The sequence below is a fragment of the Bombina bombina genome, chromosome 8, assembly GCF_027579735.1.
Source record: "Bombina bombina isolate aBomBom1 chromosome 8, aBomBom1.pri, whole genome shotgun sequence".
Lineage (NCBI taxonomy): Eukaryota > Metazoa > Chordata > Amphibia > Anura > Bombinatoridae > Bombina > Bombina bombina.
This window is the reverse complement of record NC_069506.1, coordinates 108,243,557-108,269,976: the sequence shown is the minus strand read 5'-3', so window position 1 is coordinate 108,269,976 and position 26,420 is coordinate 108,243,557. Positions and strand designations below refer to the sequence as shown.

The 26,420-nt window shown below is 40.6% G+C and overlaps 1 protein-coding gene across 1 annotated transcript in view; it reads right to left on the bottom strand.

The window, feature by feature from the left end:
- The window catches only part of LOC128638502 (histone-lysine N-methyltransferase PRDM9-like), a 301,277-nt gene that overhangs the window by 194,771 nt on the left and 80,086 nt on the right, over positions 1-26,420 (bottom strand). Inside the window, exon 2 of the mRNA XM_053690491.1 lies at positions 18,103-18,215. Coding sequence (XP_053546466.1) covers positions 18,103-18,183 — 81 coding nt within the window. The 5' untranslated portion in view covers positions 18,184-18,215. The remainder of the gene's footprint in view (positions 1-18,102; positions 18,216-26,420) is intronic.

Genomic DNA, 26,420 nt, shown 5'->3' with positions numbered 1-26,420 from the left:
CAATAACAATTTTTAAATAGACAGTCACTTAACATTTCAATTTGAAATAGTCATAGCTATATTGTTTTTGGCAGTGCTCTATCCCTTTTGTTTTCAAACCTGTCCTCAGGACTCCCCAACAGGCCAGGTTTTTAGGATTACCTTGGGTGAGAGCAGTTAAAATAGCCATCGGCCAGATTACGAGTTTTGCGTTATGAGCGGCTCGGTAATAACTTGCAAGTTATTTCCACCGCTCACCTTTAATAGCGCTGTTATTACAGGTTTTAAAAAAACCTGCGTTAGCGGGCAATATGGCAGCGTTGAGCTCCATACCGCACACAAATACCAGCGTTGCTTTGAGTTGGTTTTACGTGCTCGTGCACAATTTCCCCATAAGACATCAATGTGGAGAGCCGGCTGAAAATAAAAGCCTGCAATAAAGGAGCGTAAAGCTCTGTAACGCAGCACCATAGATTCCTATGGGGAAAGAAAATTTATGTTTAACACCCTAGCATAAACCCAGAGTCTAAACACCCCTAATCTGCTGCCCCTGACATCGCCGACACCTATATTACACTTATTAACCCCTAATCTGCTGCCCCCAATGTCGTCGCCACCTACATAAATTTATTAACCCCTAATCTGCCGCCCCCAACGTCGCTGCCGCCACTATATTAAAGTTATTAACCCCTAAACCTCTGGCCTCCCACATCACTAACACTAAATAAAAATATTAACCCCTAACCCTAACACCCCTAACTTTAATATAATTCAAATAAATCTAAATAAAACTTACTATTATTAACTAAATTATTCCTATTTAAAACTAAATACTTACCTATAAAATAAACCCTAAGCTAGCTACAATATAACTAATAATTACATTGTAGCTAGCTTAGGTTTTATTTTTATTTCACAGCTAAGTTTGTATTTATTTTAACTAGGTAGACTAGTTAGTAAATAGTTATTAACTAACACCTAACATTACATTAAAATTAAATAAATTACATTAATTAAATACAATTAACTAAATTACACAAAAAAAGAGAAATGAACAAATATTTAAACTAATTACACCTAATCTAATAGCCCTATCAAAATAAAAAAGCCCACCCAAAATAAAAAAAAACCTAGCCTACACTAAACTGCCAATGGCCCTTCAAAGGGCCTTTTGCGGGGCATTGCCCCAAAGAAATCAGCTCTTTTACCTGTAAAAAAAAAATACAACCAACCCCCAACAGTAAAACCCACCACCCACACAACCAACCTCCCTCAAAAAAAAAACTACCCAAAAAACCTATGCTCCCCATTACCCTGAAATGGCATTTGGATGGGCATTGCCCTTAAAAAGGCATTTAGCTCTTTTTCTGTGCCTAAAACCCTAATCTAAAAATAAAACCCACCCAATAAACCCTTAATAAAACCGAACACTAACCCCCGAAGATCCACTTACAGTTTTTGAAGACCGGACATCCATCCTCATCCAGTCGAGAGAAGTCTTCATCCAAGCGGGCAGAACTGCTCAACGAAGCCGGGAGAAGTATTCATCCAAGCGGCAAGAAGTCATCCTCAAGGCGGGCAGAAGTCTTCATCCAGACGGCATCTTCTATCTTCATCCTTCCGACGCGGAGCGGCTCCATCTTCAAGACATCCGGCGTGGAGCATCTTCTTCTTTCACTGGCTATTCAAGAATGAAGTTTCCTTTAAATGACGTCATCCAAGATGGCGTCCCTTAAATTCCGATTGGCTGATAGAATTCTATCAGCCAATCGGAATTAAAGGGTAAAAAAATCATATGAGCTTCAATCCTATTGGCTGATCCAATCAACCAATAGGATTGAGCTCGCATTCTATTGGCTGATTGGAACAGCCAATAGAATGCAATCTCAATCCTATTGGCTGATTGGATCAGCCAATAGGATTTTTTACCCTTTAATTCCGACTGGCTGACAGAATTCTATCAGCCAATCGGAATTCAAGGGACGCCATCTTGGAGGACGTCATTTAAAGGAAACTTCATTCTTGAATAGCCAGCGAAAGAAGAGGATGCTCCGCGCCGGATGTCTTGAAGATAGCGGTAGTGAAAAAGCAGCGTTATAAGGCTTTTTCACTCATAACGCAAAACTCGTTATCTAGCCGGATGTTTACTAATAAGCTAATGGTCTCACCTGTGCTCTAAGCTCAGTTATCCACAAAATGTGGCCTGTTAGGGAGGCCTGAGAACTGGTTTGAAAACCACTGCTTTACCAGACCGGAAATGAACCCTTAAAAGCTTTATGAATCACTATAAAGGTGCAGTAAACCTACAAAATAATGTTATATAATTCTGGACATAGTGCAGTATTATATAACATTAGCTTAGCGCCAACTTTATACCACAAAGTATCAGTGACGTGCAGTGACGTCAGAGACTGGTGAGGCAGTGGCTAGGATACGCCTTCATTCTTTAGATATCCTTTGTTGAAGAAATAGCAATGCACATGGGTGAGCCAATCACATGAGGTATCTATGTGCAGCCACCAATCAGCAGCTACTGAGCATATTTAGATATGATTTTCAACAAAGGACATCAAAAGAATGAAGAAAATTAGATATTAGATGTAAATTGGAAAGTTGTTTAAATTTGCATATGGGTTTCATGCCCCTTTAAATGGTGTCTTGGAAAACTGGTCAACTTAGTAAACAACTGATTTTAGTCTAAAAGAATTGTAACAGAAACTCTTGCCAGATAACACAATGCTTGCTCTGATTATGAGATCTAGAAATCCATGCCCATTAAAATATGTTTAAAACATACTTTTTACTTTAATGGTGCAAATTATGCTTATAGATTCTTTCATTACATAATTGATGAGAGAGTCAGAGGGGGAGGAAGAGAGACAGAGAGAGAAAGAGACCATGGGGAGAACAACACATAAGGAGAGAGATGGATAGATAGAGAGACACACACACACAAGGGGGGGGGGACCACTGCATTTTAAAGTAATAAAACAGCAGAGCTACAGAGAGTTCAGAAAGTAAGACTATACATTAGTACAGAGGCAAGCTGCTAAGTTAGTGGGTGTAAAGTTTGAGTAAACAAAATACAAAAACGACCCTGCTGTAAAAGAGTAAAGAATCCCTTTTTAGTAAAATCTTACTTCAATAAGATGTGGGTGAAACACTGCTCTCTGTGCCTCTCTCCTGCTCTGTAAGGATTCAGGAAGTGACAGTGGAACATTCCACTGCACTTAGAGGGGAAGAACAGAACTCTCTTTTTCACTTTAGCAAAGCTAGCAGGTTCACAGGACAGCAACAAAATATATGAAAGTTGTTTTTTTTCCGTTTTTTGTTTTGTTTTATATCATTTAACATCCAGCCCCAACCCTATGTTCCACTTACTAATGCCTCTCGCTGGATTGGTTCAGCCCAAATAGGACTGCCTCAAATAAGCAGTTAATGGGCCATGCAATGATCTTAACCACTTGCATCCAGTAGGTGGCGCAGAATGTTGTGCAATGGTGGGCAGACCTGCTTGTGCCTCTTCATTGCACAACATATAGCTGTGAGAGAGAAAAATGCTGGGGAAAAAAAATACAATTTTTTTTTTAAAGCCAATAAAAAAAAATATATTTTTGCCCATATGAGAGGTGAAGCACTGCCTCACCTGCCTCTAGTGACTGCACATCACTGCAAAGTATCGCAGAGCTTTTTTATTAATAAGTTCAATTTTGCAGAACGCCGCTCCTGGCTCTACTGAGCGGGTCTGTTTTTTCCTAAGCGCATCGCGGGCACACTGTCTAGTCAGAGTGCGCCAATCGCGCCATTAAACCCAATGTAGCTCGCTCCCGCTATAGCTCTGCAATACTTTGTTGTAAAAAATTAGAGCTATGCTAATGTTATATAATTCTGCACTATGTGCAGAATTATATAACATTATTTTGTAGGTTTACTGCCCCTTCAAACTCACATGGTGTGGGGGGGAACTTTTATATGAATGAGCAGGATTTTTGTTGAAATCGTATTTTCCTAAACATGTAAAGTCTGATTCAATTTATATTAAAACTAATACTGCACCAATATTGTACTTTGTGCCTATCAACCAATGAGGATTAGAAGCAACTATTCATCAAGCAATAAACATTAGTATGAAGTGCAACTTGATAGTGCTGTACTATTTTTTTGTTTCCGACAGGCATAACAATTTCAACATGTTTAAATCAATCATAAACCCCACAATTTTTCTTTCATGATTCAGATATAACATACATCTGTAAACAACTTTCCAATGTATGTATATTAGGGATGCACCAAAATTTCGGCCAAAAATTGCATTTTTGATTATTTTGGTTTTTTGCCTGTTATTATCGGTAAATTTATTGTGTAGCATATTTCAAATTTGATGCTAGCCTAGAGCTGCTGATTGAGTTCATTACTTGACTTACCGTTTTGCATCTAATAATAGTTTTATAGGACTGTACTTTATTTTGATAATTGGTAAAAAAACAAAAAACTGTTAAACAGAACTAAATAAATAAAAATACAATATATTGATATTTAATATTGTTTTAAGTAGGGATGCACCGAAATTTCGGTCACAGAAACATTTTGGTCGAACATGGCATTATCTGTGGGGTTTTTCGGTTTGTTTTTTTTTTGCCTAGTTTTTTTCTTGGTAAATTATTGTGTAGCATACTATTGTTTTAAGATTTCTTTGTCCAATTTTAGTGTGTTACTATTAATAAAAGTGTGGCTATTCAATTCAGATTCATTTATTAAATAGTCTAATTATGCAAAAAATACTAAAAAGAATTGTTTTTATATAAATATATATATATATATATATATATATATATATATATATATATATATATAAAAAACAGAATTTATGCTTACCTGATAAATTACTTTCTCCAACGGTGTGTCCGGTCCACGGCGTCATCCATTACTTGTGGGAAATATTCTCCCCCACAGGGAAAGGCAAGGAGAGCACACAGCAAGAGCTGTCCATATAGCTCCCCCTCTGGCTCCGCCCCCCCAGTCATTCGACCGACGGTTAGGAGAAAAAGGAGAAACTATAGGGTGCCGTGGTGACTGTAGTGTATAAAGAAAAACATTTTCAACCTGATTAGGAAACCAGGGCGGGCCGTGGACCGGACACACCGTTGGAGAAAGTAATTTATCAGGTAAGCATAAATTCTGTTTTCTCCAACATTGGTGTGTCCGGTCCACGGCGTCATCCATTACTTGTGGGAACCAATACCAAAGCTTTAGGACACGGATGAAGGGAGGGAGCAAATCAGGTTACCTAAATGGAAGGCACCACGGCTTTCAAAACCTTTCTCCCAAAAATAGCCTCCGAAGAAGCATAAGTATCAAATTTGTAGAATTTGGCAAAAGTGTGCAGAGAGGACCAAGTCGCTGCCTTACATATCTGATCAACAGAAGCCTCGTTCTTGTAGGCCCAAGTGGAAGCCACAGCCCTAGTAGAGTGAGCTGTGATTCGGTCAGGAGGTTGCCGTCCGGCAGTCTCATAAGCCAATCGGATAATGCTTTTCAGCCAGAAAGAGAGAGAGGTAGCAGTAGCTTTTTGACCTCTCCTCTTACCAGAGTAAACGACAAACAAAGATGAGGTTTGTCTAAAATCTTTTGTTGCTTCTAAGTAGAACTTTAAAGCACGAACAACATCTAAATTGTGTAATAAACATTCCTTCTTTGAAACTGGATTCGGACACAGAGAAGGAACAACTATTTCCTGGTAAATATTCTTGTTGGAAACAACTTTTGGAAGAAAACCAGGCTTAGTACGCAAAAAACAACCTTATCTGAATGGAAAACCAGATAGGGTGGATTACATTGCAAAGCAGATAATTCAGAAACTCTTCTAGCAGAAGAAATAGCAACCAAAAACAGAACTTTCCAAGATAATAACTTAATATCTATGGAATGTAAAGGTTCAAACGGAACCCCTTGAAGAACTGAAAGAACTAAATTTAGACTCCAAGGAGGAGTCATGGATCTGTAAACAGGCTTGATTCTAACCAAAGCCTGAACAAAAGCTTGTACATCTGTCACAGCTGCCAGTCATTTGTGTAACAAGACAGATAAAGCAGAAATCTGTCCTTTTAGAGAACTAGCTGACAACCCTTTATCCAAACCTTCTTGGAGAAAGGAGAGAATCTTTGGAATTTTAATCTTACTCCAGGAGAATCCCTTGGATTCACACCAGCAGATATATTTTTTCCATATTTTATGGTAAATCTTTCTAGTCACAGGTTTTCTGGCTTGGACCAGAGTATCTATCACAGAATTCGAAAACCCACGTTTGGATAAAATCAAGCGTTCAATTTCCAAGCAGTCAGCTGCAGAGAAACTAGATTTGGATGTTCGAATGGACCTTGTACTAGAAGATCCTGTCTCAAAGGTAGCTTCCATGGTGGAGCCGATGACATATTCACCAGGTCTGCATACCAAGTCCTGCGTGGCCACGCAGGAGCTATCAGAATCACAGAGGCCTTCTCCTGTTTGATCCTGGCTATGAGCCTGGGAAGGAGAGGAAACGGTGGAAACACATACGCTAGGTTGAACGACCAAGGCGCCACTAATGCATCCACTAGAGTCGCCTTGGGATCCCTGGATCTGGACCCGTAGCAAGGAATCTTGAAGTTCTGACGGGACGCCATTAGATCCATGTCTGGAATGCCCCATAATTGGGTTAACTGAGCAAAGACCTCCGGGTGGAGTTCCCACTCCCCCGGATGGAAAGTCTGACGACTCAAATAGTCCGCTTCCCAGTTGTCTACTCCTGGGATGTGAATAGCAGATAGATGGCAGGAGTGATTCTCTGCCCATTGGATAATCTTGGTTACTTCCTTCATCGCTAGGGAACTCTTTGTTCCCCCCTGATGATTGATGTATGCAACAGTCGTTATGTTGTCCGACTGAAATCTTATGAACCTGGCTTCCGCTAGCTGAGGCCAAGCCAGGAGCGCATAGAATATTGCTCTTAGTTCCAAAATGTTTATCGGGAGAAGCGACTCTTCCCGAGACCATAGGCCCTGAGCTTTCAGGGAGTCCTAGACCGCGCCCCACCCCAAGAGGCTGGCGTCGGTTGTGACGATGACCCACTCCGGTCTGCGGAAACTCATTCCCTGAGACAGGTGATCCTGGGTCAACCACCAGAGAAGTGAGTCCCTGGTTACCTGGTCTACTTGAATTTGGGGAGACAAGTCTGTATAGTCCCCATTCCACTGATTGAGCATGCACAGCTGTAATGGTCTTAGATGAATTCGAGCAAAAGGAACCACGTCCATTGCTGCGACCATTAGTTCTATTACTTCCATGCACTGAGCTATGGAGGGTTGAGGAATAGAATGAAGAACTCGACAAACGTTTAGAAGCTTTAGCTTTCTGACTTCTGTCAGGAAGATCTTCATTTCCACAGAATCTATTATTGTTCCCAGAAAAGGAACCCTTGTGGATGGTGACAGTGAACTCTTTTCTATGTTCACCTTCCACCCGTGAGATCTGAGAAAAGCCAACACAATGTCTGTGTGGGCCCTTGCTTTGGAAAGAGACGACGCTTGGATTAGGATGTCGTCTAGATAAGGTGCTACAGCGATGCCCCTCGGCCTTAGGACCGCTAGAAGGGACCCTAGCACCTTTGTGAAAATTCTGGGAGCGGTGGCTAAACCGAATGGAAGAGCCACGAACTGGTAATGTTTGTCCAGAAAGGCGAACCTCAGGAACTGATGATGAGTTTTGTGGATTGGAATATGCAGATACGCATCCTTTAGATCCACGGTAGTCAAATATTGACCCTGCTGGATTGTTGGCAAGATTGTCTGAATGGTTTCCATTTTGAAGGATGAAACTCTGAGGAACTTGTTTAATATCTTTAAATCCAGAATTGGCCTGAAAGTTCCCTCTTTTTTGGGAACCACAAACAGGTTTGAGTAAAAACCTAGACCTTGTTCCCCGGAGGGGACTGGGTTTATCACTCCCATCTTTGATAGGTCTCTTACACAATGTAAGAATGCCCGTTTCTTTATCTGGTCTGAAGATAAGCGAGACAGGTGGAATCTTCCCTTTGGAGGAAGTCCCTTGAACTCTAGTAGGTATCCCTTGGAGACTATCTCTAGTGCCCAGGGATCCGGAACATCTCTTGCCCAAGCCTGAGCGAAGAGAGATAGTCTGCCCCCTACCAGATCCGGTCCCGGATCGGGGGCTACCCCTTCATGCTGTCTTGGTAGCAGCAGCAGGTTTCTTGGTCTGTTTACCCTTGTTCCAGCCTTGCATGGGCTTCCAAGCGGGTTTGGGCTGGGCCGCGTTACCTTCTTGTCTAGCGGCAGTGGAGTTATTAGCCGGTCCGTTCCTGAAATTGCGAAAGGAACGAAAATTAGACTTGTTCTTAGCCTTAAAAGGCCTATCCTGTGGGAGGGCATGGCCCTTACCCCCAGTGATGTCTGAAATAATTTCCTTCAATTCCGGCCCAAAAAGGGTCTTACCCTTGAAAGGAATATTAAGTAACTTAGTCTTGGACGACACATCTGCAGACCAGGATTTTAGCCAAAGCGCCCTCCGCGCTACTATAGCAAAAACAGAATTTATGTTTACCTGATAAATTACTTTCTCCAACGGTGTGTCCGGTCCACGGCGTCATCCTTACTTGTGGGATATTCTCTTCCCCAACAGGAAATGGCAAAGAGCCCAGCAAAGCTGGTCACATGATCCCTCCTAGGCTCCGCCTACCCCAGTCATTCGACCGACGTTAAGGAGGAATATTTGCATAGGAGAAACCATATGATACCGTGGTGACTGTAGTTAAAGAAAATAAATTATCAGACCTGATTAAAAAACCAGGGCGGGCCGTGGACCGGACACACCGTTGGAGAAAGTAATTTATCAGGTAAACATAAATTCTGTTTTCTCCAACATAGGTGTGTCCGGTCCACGGCGTCATCCTTACTTGTGGGAACCAATACCAAAGCTTTAGGACACGGATGATGGGAGGGAGCAAATCAGGTCACCTAGATGGAAGGCACCACGGCTTGCAAAACCTTTCTCCCAAAAATAGCCTCAGAAGAAGCAAAAGTATCAAACTTGTAAAATTTGGTAAAAGTGTGCAGTGAAGACCAAGTCGCTGCCCTACATATCTGATCAACAGAAGCCTCGTTCTTGAAGGCCCATGTGGAAGCCACAGCCCTAGTGGAATGAGCTGTGATTCTTTCGGGAGGCTGCCGTCCGGCAGTCTCGTAAGCCAATCTGATGATGCTTTTAATCCAAAAAGAGAGAGAGGTAGAAGTTGCTTTTTGACCTCTCCTTTTACCTGAATAAACAACAAACAAGGAAGATGTTTGTCTAAAATCCTTTGTAGCATCTAAATAGAATTTTAGAGCGCGAACAACATCCAAATTGTGCAACAAACGTTCCTTCTTTGAAACTGGTTTCGGACACAGAGAAGGTACGATAATCTCCTGGTTAATGTTCTTGTTAGAAACAACTTTTGGAAGAAAACCAGGTTTAGTACGTAAAACCACCTTATCTGCATGGAACACCAGATAAGGAGGAGAACACTGCAGAGCAGATAATTCTGAAACTCTTCTAGCAGAAGAAATTGCAACCAAAAACAAAACTTTCCAAGATAATAACTTAATATCAACGGAATGCAAGGGTTCAAACGGAACCCCCTGAAGAACTGAAAGAACTAAGTTGAGACTCCAAGGAGGAGTCAAAGGTTTGTAAACAGGCTTGATTCTAACCAGAGCCTGAACAAAGGCTTGAACATCTGGCACAGCTGCCAGCTTTTTGTGAAGTAACACAGACAAGGCAGAAATCTGTCCCTTCAAGGAACTTGCAGATAATCCTTTTTCCAATCCTTCTTGAAGGAAGGATAGAATCTTAGGAATCTTAACCTTGTCCCAAGGGAATCCTTTAGATTCACACCAACAGATATATTTTTTCCAAATTTTGTGGTAAATTTTTCTAGTTACAGGCTTTCTGGCCTGAACAAGAGTATCAATAACAGAATCTGAGAACCCTCGCTTCGATAAAATCAAGCGTTCAATCTCCAAGCAGTCAGCTGGAGTGAGACCAGATTCGGATGTTCGAACGGACCTTGAACAAGAAGGTCTCGTCTCAAAGGTAGCTTCCATGGTGGAGCCGATGACATATTCACCAGATCTGCATACCAAGTCCTGCGTGGCCACGCAGGAGCTATCAAGATCACCGACGCCCTCTCCTGATTGATCCTGGCTACCAGCCTGGGGATGAGAGGAAACGGCGGGAATACATAAGCTAGTTTGAAGGTCCAAGGTGCTACTAGTGCATCTACTAGAGTCGCCTTGGGATCCCTGGATCTGGACCCGTAGCAAGGAACTTTGAAGTTCTGACGAGAGGCCATCAGATCCATGTCTGGAATGCCCCACAGTTGAGTGATTTGGGCAAAGATTTCCGGATGGAGTTCCCACTCCCCCGGATGCAATGTCTGACGACTCAGAAAATCCGCTTCCCAATTTTCCACTCCTGGGATGTGGATTGCAGACAGGTGGCAGGAGTGAGTCTCCGCCCATTGAATGATTTTGGTCACTTCTTCCATCGCCAGGGAACTCCTTGTTCCCCCCTGATGGTTGATGTACGCAACAGTCGTCATGTTGTCTGATTGAAACCGTATGAACTTGGCCCTCGCTAGCTGAGGCCAAGCCTTGAGAGCATTGAATATCGCTCTCAGTTCCAGAATATTTATCGGTAGAAGAGATTCTTCCCGAGACCAAAGACCCTGAGCTTTCAGGGATCCCCAGACCGCGCCCCAGCCCATCAGACTGGCGTCGGTCGTGACAATGACCCACTCTGGTCTGCGGAAGGTCATCCCTTGTGACAGGTTGTCCAGGGACAGCCACCAACGGAGTGAGTCTCTGGTCCTCTGATTTACTTGTATCTTCGGAGACAAGTCTGAATAGTCCCCATTCCACTGACTGAGCATGCACAGTTGTAATGGTCTTAGATGAATGCGCGCAAAAGGAACTATGTCCATTGCCGCTACCATCAAACCTATCACTTCCATGCACTGCGCTATGGAAGGAAGAGGAACGGAATTAAGTATCCGACAAGAGTCTAGAAGTTTTGTTTTTCTGGCCTCTGTCAGAAAAATCCTCATTTCTAAGGAGTCTATTATTGTTCCCAAGAAGGGAACCCTTGTTGACGGAGATAGAGAACTCTTTTCCACGTTCACTTTCCATCCGTGAGATCTGAGAAAGGCCAGGACGATGTCCGTGTGAGCCTTTGCTTGAGGAAGGGACGACGCTTGAATCAGAATGTCGTCCAAGTAAGGTACTACAGCAATGCCCCTTGGTCTTAGCACCGCTAGAAGGGACCCTAGTACCTTTGTGAAAATCCTTGGAGCAGTGGCTAATCCGAAAGGAAGCGCCACGAACTGGTAATGCTTGTCCAGGAATGCGAACCTTAGGAACCGATGATGTTCCTTGTGGATAGGAATATGTAGATACGCATCCTTTAAATCCACCGTGGTCATGAATTGACCTTCCTGGATGGAAGGAAGAATTGTTCGAATGGTTTCCATTTTGAACGATGGAACCTTGAGAAACTTGTTTAAGATCTTGAGATCTAAGATTGGTCTGAACGTTCCCTCTTTTTTGGGAACTATGAACAGATTGGAGTAGAACCCCATCCCTTGTTCTCCTAATGGAACAGGATGAATCACTCCCATTTTTAACAGGTCTTCTACACAATGTAAGAATGCCTGTCTTTTTATGTGGTCTGAAGACAACTGAGACCTGTGGAACCTCCCCCTTGGGGGAAGCCCCTTGAATTCCAGAAGATAACCTTGGGAGACTATTTCTAGTGCCCAAGGATCCAGAACATCTCTTGCCCAAGCCTGAGCGAAGAGAGAGAGTCTGCCCCCCACCAGATCCGGTCCCGGATCGGGGGCCAACATTTCATGCTGTCTTGGTAGCAGTGGCAGGTTTCTTGGCCTGCTTTCCCTTGTTCCAGCCTTGCATTGGTCTCCAAGCTTGCTTGGCTTGAGAAGTATTACCCTCTTGCTTAGAGGACGTAGCACTTTGGGCTGGTCCGTTTCTACGAAAGGGACGAAAATTAGGTTTATTTTTGGCCTTGAAAGGCCGATCCTGAGGAAGGGCGTGGCCCTTACCCCCAGTGATATCAGAAATAATCTCTTTCAAGTCAGGGCCAAACAGCGTTTTCCCCTTGAAAGGAATGTTAAGTAGTTTGTTCTTGGAAGACGCATCAGCTGACCAAGATTTCAACCAAAGCGCTCTGCGCGCCACAATAGCAAACCCAGAATTCTTAGCCGCTAACCTAGCCAATTGCAAAGTGGCGTCTAGGGTGAAAGAATTAGCCAATTTGAGAGCACTGATTCTGTCCATAATCTCCTCATAAGGAGGAGAATCAGTATCGACCGCCTTTACCAGCTCATCGAACCAGAAACACGCGGCTGTAGCGACAGGGACAATGCATGAAATTGGTTGTAGAAGGTAACCCTGCTGAACAAACATTTTTTTAAGTAAACCTTCTAATTTTTTATCCATAGGATCTTTGAAAGCACAACTATCTTCTATGGGTATAGTGGTGCGTTTGTTTAAAGTGGAAACCGCTCCCTCGACCTTGGGGACTGTCTGCCATAAGTCCTTTCTGGGGTCGACCATAGGAAACAATTTTTTAAATATGGGGGGAGGGACGAAAGGTATACCGGGCCTTTCCCATTCTTTATTTACAATGTCCGCCACCCGCTTGGGTATAGGAAAAGCTTCTGGGAGCCCCGGGACCTCTAGGAACTTGTCCATTTTACATAGTTTCTCTGGGATGACCAAATTGTCACAATCATCCAGAGTGGATAATACCTCCTTAAGCAGAGCGCGGAGATGTTCCAACTTAAATTTAAATGTAATCACATCAGGTTCAGCTTGTTGAGAAATTTCCCCTGAATCTGAAATTTCTCCCTCAGACAAAACCTCCCTGGCCCCATCAGACTGGTGTAGGGGCCTTTCAGAACCATTATCATCAGCGTCGTCATGCTCTTCAGTATCTAAAACAGAGCAGTCGCGCTTACGCTGATAAGTGGGCATTTTGGCTAAAATGTTTTTGATAGAATTATCCATTACAGCCGTTAATTGTTGCATAGTAAGGAGTATTGGCGCGCTAGATGTACTAGGGGCCTCCTGAGTGGGCAAGACTCGTGTAGACGAAGGAGGGAATGATGCAGTACCATGCTTACTCCCCTCACTTGAGGAATCATCTTGGGCATCATTGTCATTGTCACATAAATCACATTTATTTAAATGAGAAGGAACTCTGGCTTCCCCACATTCAGAACACAGTCTATCTGGTAGTTCAGACATGTTAAACAGGCATAAACTTGATAACAAAGTACAAAAAACGTTTTAAAATAAAACCGTTACTGTCACTTTAAATTTTAAACTGAACACACTTTATTACTGCAATTGCGAAAAAATATGAAGGAATTGTTCAAAATTCACCAAAATTTCACCACAGTGTCTTAAAGCCTTAAAAGTATTGCACACCAAATTTGGAAGCTTTAACCCTTAAAATAACGGAACAGGAGCCGTTTTTAACTTTAACCCCTTTACAGTCCCTGGTATCTGCTTTGCTGAGACCCAACCAAGCCCAAAGGGGAATACGATACCAAATGACGCCTTCAGAAAGTCTTTTCTATGTATCAGAGCTCCTCACACATGCGACTGCATGTCATGCCTCTCAAAAACAAGTGCGCAACACCGGCGCGAAAATGAGGCTCTGCCTATGATTTGGGAAAGCCCCTAAAGAATAAGGTGTCTAAAACAGTGCCTGCCGATATAATCTTATCAAAATACCCAGATTAAATGATTCCTCAAGGCTAAATATGTGTAATATATGAATCGATTTAGCCCAGAAAAAGTCTACAGTCTTAATAAGCCCTTATGAAGCCCTTATTTACTATCTTAATAAACATGGCTTACCGGATCCCATAGGGAAAATGACAGCTTCCAGCATTACATCGTCTTGTTAGAATGTGTCATACCTCAAGCAGCAAGAGACTGCTCACTGTTCCCCCAACTGAAGTTAATTCCTCTCAACAGTCCTGTGTGGAACAGCCATGGATTTTAGTAACGGTTGCTAAAATCATTTTCCTCATACAAACAGAAATCTTCATCTCTTTTCTGTTTCAGAGTAAATAGTACATACCAGCACTATTTTAAAATAACAAACTCTTGATTGAATAATAAAAACTACAGTTAAACACTAAAAAACTCTAAGCCATCTCCGTGGAGATGTTGCCTGTACAACGGCAAAGAGAATGACTGGGGTAGGCGGAGCCTAGGAGGGATCATGTGACCAGCTTTGCTGGGCTCTTTGCCATTTCCTGTTGGGGAAGAGAATATCCCACAAGTAAGGATGACGCCGTGGACCGGACACACCTATGTTGGAGAAACCTGAGTTTTTCGCAGTCAATTTCGTTATTTGAAAGGCGGCATCCAATATAAAGGAATTAGCTAATTTTAATGCGTGAATTCTGTCCATGACTTCTTCATAGGAAGTCTCTTTCTGGAGCGACCTTTCTAGTTCCTCGAACCAAAAGGACGCCGCTGAAGTGACAGTAATAACACACGTAGCTGGTTGAAGGATGAACCCTTGCTGAACAAAAATCTTTTTAAGCAATCCTTCCAATTTTTTATCCATAGGATCTTTGAAAGCACAGCTGTCCTCTATAGGAATAGTTGTGCGCTTCGCTAGTGTTGAAACAGCTCCCTCAACCTTCGGGACCGTCTGCCATGCGTCCCTTCTAGGGTCTACTATGGGAAACATTTTCTTAAATATAGGAGGTGGGGCAAAGGGTACACCTGGCTTCTCCCACTCCTTTTCCACTATGTTCGCTACCCTTTTGGGCATTGGAAAAGCGTCGTCGTGCACTGGGACCTCTAAAAATGTGTCCAATTTGCACAACTTCTCTGGTACTACCATAGAATCACAGTCATCCAGAGTAGCTAATACCTCCTTTAGCAAAGCGCGGAGATGTTCTAGCTTAAACTTAAATGCTACTATATCAGGTTCTGCCTGTTGAGAAATTTTTCCTGAGTCTGAAATTTCACCCTCAGACAGCCCTTCCCTCACAGCCAATTCCGATTGATGTGAGGGTAAAATAGATAAAGCATCGTCAGCGTCTGATTGTTCATCCCTTTTATCTGTATTTAAAGCTTTCTCTGAAATTCTGGCAGTTTGGATAAAAGATTTGCTATAGAATTATCCACTACTGCTGTTAATTGTTGCATAGAAATAAGCACTGGCGCGCTAGGTGTCGCCTGCGCGGGCAAAGCTATCCCCACTACCTTCATTAGATAAATCATCTTGGGCAACATTATGAAATGTAACAGAGCTGTCCTCATTTTGTTTGGACGCTATGGCACAATTATCACAAACACTCGAAGGGGGAACCACATTTGTCTCTACACACACAGAACATAGGTTATCTGATGGCACAGACATGTTAAACAGATTTAGGCAGGCAAACAATGCAATAAAAACGATTTTAAACAAAAATGTTACTGTCTCTTTAAATAATAAAATGACACACTTTATTTCTGAATGTTCAAAAAACTATGAAGGCAATATCCGATTTTTCTGAAATTTGGACCCCAGTGTCTTAATGCTTAGAAAGTATTGCACAGCAAATATGGAGACTCTAGCTCTTAAAACAAGCAAACCGGAGCTAATTGTTGGATTTAACCGTTTTTATACACCACAATCCCTGCTACAGCATTGCTGCAGCTTTTACCTTTCTTAGGGGTCAATCATCCACAGAAATAAGCCTTCTGGAGTCACTTTCTGAGCCACAGGACCCTCTCACATGGAACTGCATGCACTGCCTTGAAATTAACTGAAGTGCCAAAATGAGGCCTCCTCCCTCAGTACACTAGAGTGAAGGGGCCTTCCTGACTAGATTTAGGTGTCTAAAGCAAGCCAGATCAATAAAAAACGTCCCCAAGTGTATATGAGCTTATAAAACATTTCAATTGCCATCATATTGTAATAAAAAACAATCGATTTGGCCCCTGACAGTGTCTACCAGCATAAAAATAAAAAAGGGGAAGCCTGTTATCTTTTTTGCTGAGGTGAAAGAAAAATGGCTTACCGTTTTCCCTGAGGGGAAATATGACTGTCATCTAGCATTAGCCTATGTTGTTAGAAGGAGACTAGTCATACCTGAAGCAGATGAGTCTGCAAGCTGTTACCCCCAACTGAAGTTCTCTTGTTTCAATAGTCCTGCGTGGTAACAGTAATGGATTTTAGTTACTTGTGCTAAAATCATAGCCCTCTTAAACAGAAATCTTCATCACTTTTCTGTTATAGAGTAAATAGTACAAGCCAGCACTATTTTAAAATAACAAACTCTTGATAGAAGAATAAAAAACTACAACTAACACCACAAACTCCTCACCATCCCCGTGGAGATGCTACTTGTTCAGAGCGGCAAGGAGAATGACTGGGGGGGCGGAGCCAGAGGGGGAGCTATATGGACAGCTCTTGCTGTGTGCTCTCCTTGCCTTTCCCTGTGGGGGAGAATATTTCCCACAATCAATGGATGACGTCGTGGACCGGACACACCAATGTTGGAGAAATATATATATATATATATATATACACACACACACTATTATTTTGATTATATATATATATATATATATATATATATATATATATATATATATATATATATATATATATATATATATATATATATATATATATCTCAACTAAGGATACCAATAGAGAAAAGCAAATTAGGTAAAATAATTAAATCAAAATTTTGATAAAATTGTATGCTCTATCTAAATTGTAAAAGAAAAATGCAGCCTTTTCATTATATCCATTAATGCCCTGACCTGCACATGCATGCAGGTCAGGGCAAGCTTGCAGTAGCAATAACCACAGTTTACGGGCGCACGATAAATTAGCGCTCCACTTGTAATCTGGGCCTTTATCAGAAGTACAGGCATTAAAAGGGTTATAATAATCGAAAGATAACATACTCTTATTAGAGCATGTCATTTTGATAGTCTTAAAGGAACATTAAAGACAACATTTTACTTCTGATGATTCAGACAGAGCATGCGATTTAAAATAACTTTCCAATTTACTTCTATTATCAAATTTGCTTTGTTTTCTTGATATCCTTTGTTGAAGAGTAAAGCTAGGTAGGCTAATAGGAGCTCAGGAGTGTGCACGTGTCATCTATGTTTAACATTGGTATAAACAGGATGACTAAAGACACAGGCACACTCCTGAGCTCACCTAGGATTACTCTTTAACAAAGGATACCAAGAGAACTAAACAGAATTGATAACAGAGGCAAATTGGACGGTTGTTTAAAATGTTATGCTCTATCCAAACTATTTAAGTTTAATTTTGACTTTATTGTCTCTTGAAAATTGCAAGCTAACAAATTAGAGCATGTAATTTATCAACTATTAAAGGGACAGTCTAGTCAAAAATTAAACTTTCATTATTCAGATAGGACATGTAATTTTAATCAACTTACCAATGTACTTTTATCATCAAATTTGCTTTTTTCTCTTGGTATTCTTAGTTTAAACTAAACATAGGTAGGCTCATATGCTAATTTCTAAGCCTTTGAGGGCTGCCTCTTATCACATGCTTTTTAAATCTCTTTACAACACAAAGAGACAGAAAGTACACGTGGGCCATATAGATAACACTGTGTTCAGGCACAGGGAGTTATTTAAGATCTAGCACAATACAATGCTAAATTTAAGACAATAGATAAGTAACAGTCACAGTCATGTGATCAGGGGGCTGGAAGAAGGTTCCTAGATACAAAGTAATCACAGAGGTAAAAAGTATATTAATATAACTGTGTTGGTTATGCAAAACTGGGGAATGGGTAATAAAGGAATTATCTATCTTTTAAAACAATAACAATTCTATTGTAGACTGTCCCTTTAAGGCCCTTTAATTAATAGGTATGCTCCATGCATAATCATCAAGACAAGAGATTGGGGCCACATACCTGCTTTATAGGCAGCTCATTCACATTAGTACGGATAGGGTATGTACAACCCCAGCATTGTACAGACATTTTATAGCATCTCTCACCTCTCCAGTCAGCAGGAAGAGAATCTCCAGGATATGATTCAAGACTGCAGACATTTTATTCTTTTCCGTGTTCATGGTCATGGTGGTAGTTAGATTCAGTAAGGCTGAGACCACTGGAAGAACATAGTAAAATAATAAGATATGTGAGAATGACCTAGTACCTAATAAACATACAAAACATACAAAGCATTTGAAACTATCTTCAATTAAAGTATAGAGAGTGGCGCCCATATAACATGTAGGCTAAAGGTAGATAATGTTATATATAAGAGGATGACTCAACTATCCATACACTGTATGCAAATAAATTATACAGAATCTATAGAATATCAGCAATCTCCTAATAACAAATATATACATATATATATATATATATATATATATATATATATATATATATATATATATATATATATATATATATATATATATACGCTGTATAGTATAAAAAAGCACTCTAAAAATTGGCTCTTAATCAAACATAGGTAAAAACATAATTTATGCTTACCTGATAAATTTATTTCTCTTGTAGTGTATCCAGTCCACGGATCATCCATTACTTGTGGGATATTCTCCTTCCCAACAGGAAGTTGCAAGAGGATCACCCACAGCAGAGCTGCTATATAGCTCCTCCCCTCACTGCCATATCCAGTCATTCGACCGAAACAAGCCGAGAAAGGAGAAACCATAGGGTGCAGTGGTGACTGTAGTTTAATTAAAATTTAGACCTGCCTGAAAAGGACAGGGCAGGCCGTGGACTGGATACACTACAAGAGAAATAAATTTATCAGGTAAGCATTTTATGTTTTCTCTTGTTAAGTGTATCCAGTCCACGGATCATCCATTACTTGTGGGATACAAATACCAAAGCTAAAGTACACGGATGATGGGAGGGACAAGGCAGGAACTTAAACGGAAGGAACCACTGCCTGTAGAACCTTTCTCCCAAAAACAGCCTCAGAAGAAGCAAAAGTATCAAATTTGTAAAATTTGGAAAAAGTATGAAGGGAAGACCAAGTTGCAGCCTTGCAAATCTGTTCAACAGAGGCCTCATTTTTAAAGGCCCAGGTGGAAGCCACAGCTCTAGTAGAATGAGCTGTAATCCTTTCAGGAGGCTGCTGTCCAGCAGTCTCATAGGCTAAACGGATTATACTCCGAAGCCAAAAAGAAAGAGAGGTTGCAGAGGCCTTCTGACCTCTCCTCTGTCCAGAGTAAGCAACAAACAGGTTAGATGTTTGGCGAAAATCTTTAGTAAAAGGGAAAGTGAGGGTGTAATACACCAGTGTGTATTACTACCCTTAGGGGGCGCCTCCTAAGGCGTATCAACTAAACAAATGCTGAAGCAATAACAAAAACCTAAATTGTTACTTGTAGAATATACAAATATGCTTATACATAAATTATAGGATGTACCAACATAAAGTCCAAGTGAGTAATATTGATACAGTCCCAATCAAAAAATGGATCCAAGACACGGTAGGCAGCTCTCAGTCTTAGGATGGTCTTCCTGATAGATGGATAACTGAAACAAGATAAAACACAGAGGCGCCAAACATGGCCTAGTATAGCCAGATAATAGAAACTAAAATCCACAAGATAGCGATTAGATACTCACAAAGGAGGCGCACCCATTGGTGCTTATGAAGCAGTCTGGAGCCTCTCAGTGGTCCAGCTCACTGGTATACTTCATGGGTCAAATTGTGGTCCTTGGTAGTGGTGATTAACAGGTTCCTGAATGAACACAAAAAATGCAAACCATAGCCCAGTAACGTTTAGACAAGTGAGTGGTAAACTGAGCAATCTTACTTACAAGATTCAAAGCACCAGCAGGTGCATATACTGCAAACTGGAACCAAACAGTCGCCCAGTAGACTGATCCCTCCAGATGAGAACAGGATAACTCTCAGGTGCCAGAGAGTTAGCAGCATGCAAATGATATAAAAGGTGTCCAAAAAGCAAGTGTATTTCTGTAAAAATCTTTATTAAAAAGCGACGCGTTTCTCAGCTAAAACAAGCTGTTTCCTCAGGCTAAAACATTATTAAAACACATTCAGATTACACTTGCTTTATACAAACCTATACCTATTGATTAACCAATCGGATTGTTCAAACCTTAATGGTCATTAAGTGTTAGCACCTGTCTGCTGCTGGGTTGGTATGGCAACCTGGAGCTCTAACATAGTTCAGTGCAAATACCAAAACTTCAGCAGACCATACTAATAACTAAAATCATCATCTGTGTACATATAATTATAATAAAATCATCATTGTGGATTGGTGATGATAAACATAAACATAACACTGTTAAAAACAGGGCTCCCATTTCCTATGGAATTGTATATTTTTTTAAAAAAAAGTATGCTTGAACCAACTGATAATATAATGATATGTTTCCCATACATCGTACTTTATACATTTATATACAGCTTACAATGTCAGCCTTACCATATTCTGATAAAATGTAAAAACCATGAACAACTTAGTCATACGATCAGAGCAGGAGAAAACAATGCTGTCAGACTAGATATCAAATTATTTATACAGACCCAAATCTTCCTGATGTCGACTGCACAATAGCTAAGTTTGTTTGCTGAGACCTGTATATATTGCCCCCACTAAGTATGAGGCTATTTAGTGTGCGATCCTCATAGATCAGTCTGTTTTGTCACTGTTTCAGTGAGTGTTAGTTATTTGTCCGGGTTTAACTGCTGTGAACAGTATTGGCTCGACGTATGGGTGTCAACTAATTGTATGGAGTAGAATCTAGCACCAATGACTTCATTGGTATGTGTAGATGGGTGTGGACTATTCCCGGAACATGAGAACTTAAACCAATGGTTGTGAAGGTGTTTGTGGATGGGGTGGGCTAACCTAACAGCGTCAGCACAACATGTGCTATACGCACAGCCTCAGTCTTGCGTGTGATGAGGTCAGCCCACACTCCCACCGTGACCGTCAGCTCTAATAACCTTAGGAAATCCTATCTACTTTGCAGGGGCCACTATATCCAATGTGCGCCTGGGATGCCTGCACTCTCAAACAGAGCGCTAGCTGCAGCTCTATAACACAGACTAAACAACTGTGATAAGCATCTTGTAAGTGCTCAATTCAGAGCAATATATAAAGTGTAATTATGTGATAATGTTAATACTTGGTGATCATATATTAGTGATTAAATATCATATTGTGTGGACCATGATGCAATAAGAGTTTAGAGTGAATAATGTGGAATAATGTGAAATAAAGTGTGATAATGTGAATAAAGTGATGTGCAGTTGTGCTGTGGCGATCTACCAACGTAGTGGTAGAGGGTGAAATATGTGGTGTAAATGTGTGCTAAGCTAAATAAAATGTGAGGTTAGACCTGATGCATGTTGTAAATACATGTGTTAGTGGTGGCATGTGATGTGCTGTAAGTGGTGTGTGAATGGTAGTGATTGCTACTTAGGGAGAATATTATGTGCTGTGCTCAAGTGTAAGTAAATGGCCCAATATGACCGGGCACTTCTGGTAGTGATAATCTTTATGTGGTGTGCAATTGACATAATATATAGAATATAATATGATATAAGAGATGTGGTAAGAAATGGAAGAGCTCTCTCTAACCAAAAAATAAAAATATAAATAGAAGGACTCTCTCCAGCCAGAACAGAGCCCTGGCTACAGGGCTAGGGCTATGGGGTTCAGGTACAAAGATTGTATTACTTATCCCATGGCCTTATTGGTCCAAATGTATATTCATACAATGTGATAACAGGCGGTGTTATTTATGATAACTAGTGATAGATTGGAACACTAATCATCTCACTAGTGTGAGGATACAGTCTTCTAGTTGCGGGAGATTGGCACAGTAAGTCTGCTTTCCCATACCATGCATCAGCACTGTCTTAAAAGTTAAATATAAAGAATTACACAACCCGGGAAAATAGTGCCTGGACTAACTAACCATTGTTGGAGCATAATTGATATGGGACCCTATATGGTCCATAGTAGTGACAAATCACCCTAAAGAAAAAACTGGAAGGAATAAAAAACTGGAAGGAGTAAAAAAGAGGGGCTCTTCTTGTGCCAATTGGGGTTAGGCAGAGGCAAATCTATTCCCTAGTAGTAAAACAGAAAAGGGAGTATTCCCTATTCATTCTCAGTCACAAAATCTTATTAGTTATGCTCTTGAAGTGAGTGTTCTGGCAGTAAGTCGGATCAAAAAGAAGCCATGTCTAAATTTTCGTTCAAGCCATAAGGCTGTAATGTGACTAATTTTTTGATCCAAAAGGATTCTCTTCTCCTAAGAGTTATTAAGGCATCCTTATTAGATCTAGATATCATCTCTATGGGTGTGATCCTCATAGGGTCTTTGTGTGTCTTGTGGAGATTCAGACAGTGTCTTGAGACACTGTGCGATTTAGATAATTTTTTTATATTGTAGGAGTGTTCACCCCATCTTTTTTTGACCCTACGGCAAGTGCGACCTACGTATTGTACCCCACATTTGCAGCTAAGCAAATATATTACAAAAGATGTTTCACATGTCATACGATTCTGGATCACAAATGATTCTCCTGTAACAAAAGATGTGAAAGATGATACTCTGTGTGATATGAAAGAGCACATACCACAACGTTTTCTAAAACATTTGGAGACCATATGCTTCTGTTTATTAGTGTCCCATGGAATACCTGGGAATAAATTATTGTTGGTGGATTTGTCCCTGACAATTTTACTCGGGGCTAGAGCTGTTTTTAAAGTTGGGGCCCTCCTATACACTACCTTGGGTTTATCACCCAAAATTTGCTTAAGGGTAGGATCATTGGTAAGGATAGACCAGTGTTTCTTGAGTATTTTGTTAACTTCAAGATGGTGAGAATTATATCTAGTAATGAAGAGAGGGGGGTTAGTATCCTTAAAGACAGTTTGGTTTTTAGCTTTATTAATGAAATAACTCGACCTATCTTCTTTCCTAACCCTATCCATCTCCCTGGATATCAGGTCTGGAGGATAGCCTTTTTCAAGAAATCTCTCGCCAATAATGCTGGCTTGTGTATCATAATCATCAATAGATGAACAATTCCTCCTGATACGTCTAAATTGCCCGTAAGGGACATTCATTTTCCATTGTTGATAATGGTTGCTCTCAAAGTGGAGAAAACTGTTACAGTCCACTTTCTTGAAAAAGGTTTTTGATGATACTTGTCCATTTGGAGATCTACCAAGTACTAAATCGAGAAATTCAATTTGTTCCTTTTGGATGTTGTATGTGAAAGAGATCCCAAAGTTGTTATTGTTCAGATGTGTGACAAAGTTACAGATATTATCCTCAGTCCCTTTAAAGATGAACAGGAGATCATCAATATACCGGCCATAGAACACCAGGTTCGCTCCAAACTGTGAATTGTAGATATACAGATGTTCAAAGCTACCCATGAAAAGGTTAGCAAAACTTGGAGCGAACCGGGTGCCCATGGCCGTCCCCTTCACTTGAAGGTAATATTTGCTCTGATAAAGGAAATAATTATGTTTCAATATGAAACTAATCAGTGTGATCAAAAAATCTACTTGTTCACCAGGCATGTATTGATCCTCTTCCAGATAGGATCGCACAGCTCTAATACCTAATTCATATATATATGCTGATAGGGAATCTGTAAGGCTTCCTATCCCAGCAATAATAGGTCTCCCTTGTGGTTTCAGGGGGTCCTTATGGACCTTGGGCAGGTGGTAATAATGACAAGGAGTATTATGAGGTGCTATGTGGGGATCCGACATCCAAGTATTATGACCTACTTCAGGGAATTTTACAAAAAGGCTTAGACATGGGTATCATTACCAAACTGGAAAGAGACTTTTGTCTCCCCAAATACCCGTGCACGGCCTTTTATTACCACCTGCCCAAGGTCCATAAGGACCCCCTGAAACCACAAGGGAGACCTATTATTGCTGGGATAGGAAGCCTTACAGATTCCCTATCAGCATATATTGACCAGTTTTTACAAAAATTTGTTGTAACCTTACCCTCCCATATAAGGGACTCGTCTGACTTACTGATGAAGTTAAAAAACTATACTTTTGATGACCAATGCTGGTGGATCACATGTGACGTTGGAGCTTTATACTCCAACATTCAACATGAATTAGGTATTAGAGCTGTGCGATCCTATCTGGAAGAGGATCAATACATGCCTGGTGAACAAGTAGATTTTTTGATCACACTGATTAGTTTCATATTGAAACATAATTATTTCCTTTATCAGAGCAAATATTACCTTCAAGTGAAGGGGACGGCCATGGGCACCCGGTTCGCTCCAAGTTTTGCTAACCTTTTCATGGGTAGCTTTGAACATCTGTATATCTACAATTCACAGTTTGGAGCGAACCTGGTGTTCTATGGCCAGTATATTGATGATCTCCTGTTCATCTTTAAAGGGACTGAGGATAATATCTGTAACTTTGTCACACATCTGAACAATAACAACTTTGGGATCTCTTTCACATACAACATCCAAAAGGAACAAATTGAATTTCTCGATTTAGTACTTGGTAGATCTCCAAATGGACAAGTATCATCAAAAACCTTTTTCAAGAAAGTGGACTGTAACAGTTTTCTCCACTTTGAGAGCAACCATTATCAACAATGGAAAATGAATGTCCCTTACGGGCAATTTAGACGTATCAGGAGGAATTGTTCATCTATTGATGATTATGATACACAAGCCAGCATTATTGGCGAGAGATTTCTTGAAAAAGGCTATCCTCCAGACCTGATATCCAGGGAGATGGATAGGGTTAGGAAAGAAGATAGGTCGAGTTATTTCATTAATAAAGCTAAAAACCAAACTGTCTTTAAGGATACTAACCCCCCTCTCTTCATTACTAGATATAATTCTCACCATCTTGAAGTTAACAAAATACTCAAGAAACACTGGTCTATCCTTACCAATGATCCTACCCTTAAGCAAATTTTGGGTGATAAACCCAAGGTAGTGTATAGGAGGGCCCCAACTTTAAAAACAGCTCTAGCCCCGAGTAAAATTGTCAGGGACAAATCCACCAACAATAATTTATTCCCAGGTATTCCATGGGACACTAATAAACAGAAGCATATGGTCTCCAAATGTTTTAGAAAACGTTGTGGTATGTGCTCTTTCATATCACACAGAGTATCATCTTTCACATCTTTTGTTACAGGAGAATCATTTGTGATCCAGAATCGTATGACATGTGAAACATCTTTTGTAATATATTTGCTTAGCTGCAAATGTGGGGTACAATACGTAGGTCGCACTTGCCGTAGGGTCAAAAAAAGATGGGGTGAACACTCCTACAATATAAAAAAATTATCTAAATCGCACAGTGTCTCAAGACACTGTCTGAATCTCCACAAGACACACAAAGACCCTATGAGGATCACACCCATAGAGATGATATCTAGATCTAATAAGGATGCCTTAATAACTCTTAGGAGAAGAGAATCCTTTTGGATCAAAAAATTAGTCACATTACAGCCTTATGGCTTGAACGAAAATTTAGACATGGCTTCTTTTTGATCCGACTTACTGCCAGAACACTCACTTCAAGAGCATAACTAATAAGATTTTGTGACTGAGAATGAATAGGGAATACTCCCTTTTCCGTTTTACTACTAGGGAATAGATTTGCCTCTGCCTAACCCCAATTGGCACAAGAAGAGCCCCTCTTTTTTACTCCTTCCAGTTTTTTATTCCTTCCAGTTTTTTCTTTAGGGTGATTTGTCACTACTATGGACCATATAGGGTCCCATATCAATTATGCTCCAACAATGGTTAGTTAGTCCAGGCACTATTTTCCCGGGTTGTGTAATTCTTTATATTTAACTTTTAAGACAGTGCTGATGCATGGTATGGGAAAACAGACTTACTGTGCCAATCTCCCGCAACTAGAAGACTGTATCCTCACACTAGTGAGATGATTAGTGTTCCAATCTATCACTAGTTATCATAAATAACACCGCCTGTTATCACATTGTATGAATATACATTTGGACCAATAAGGCCATGGGATAAGTAATACAATCTTTGTACCTGAACCCCATAGCCCTAGCCCTGTAGCCAGGGCTCTGTTCTGGCTGGAGAGAGTCCTTCTATTTATATTTTTATTTTTTGGTTAGAGAGAGCTCTTCCATTTCTTACCACATCTCTTATATCATATTATATTCTATATATTATGTCAATTGCACACCACATAAAGATTATCACTACCAGAAGTGCCCGGTCATATTGGGCCATTTACTTACACTTGAGCACAGCACATAATATTCTCCCTAAGTAGCAATCACTACCATTCAC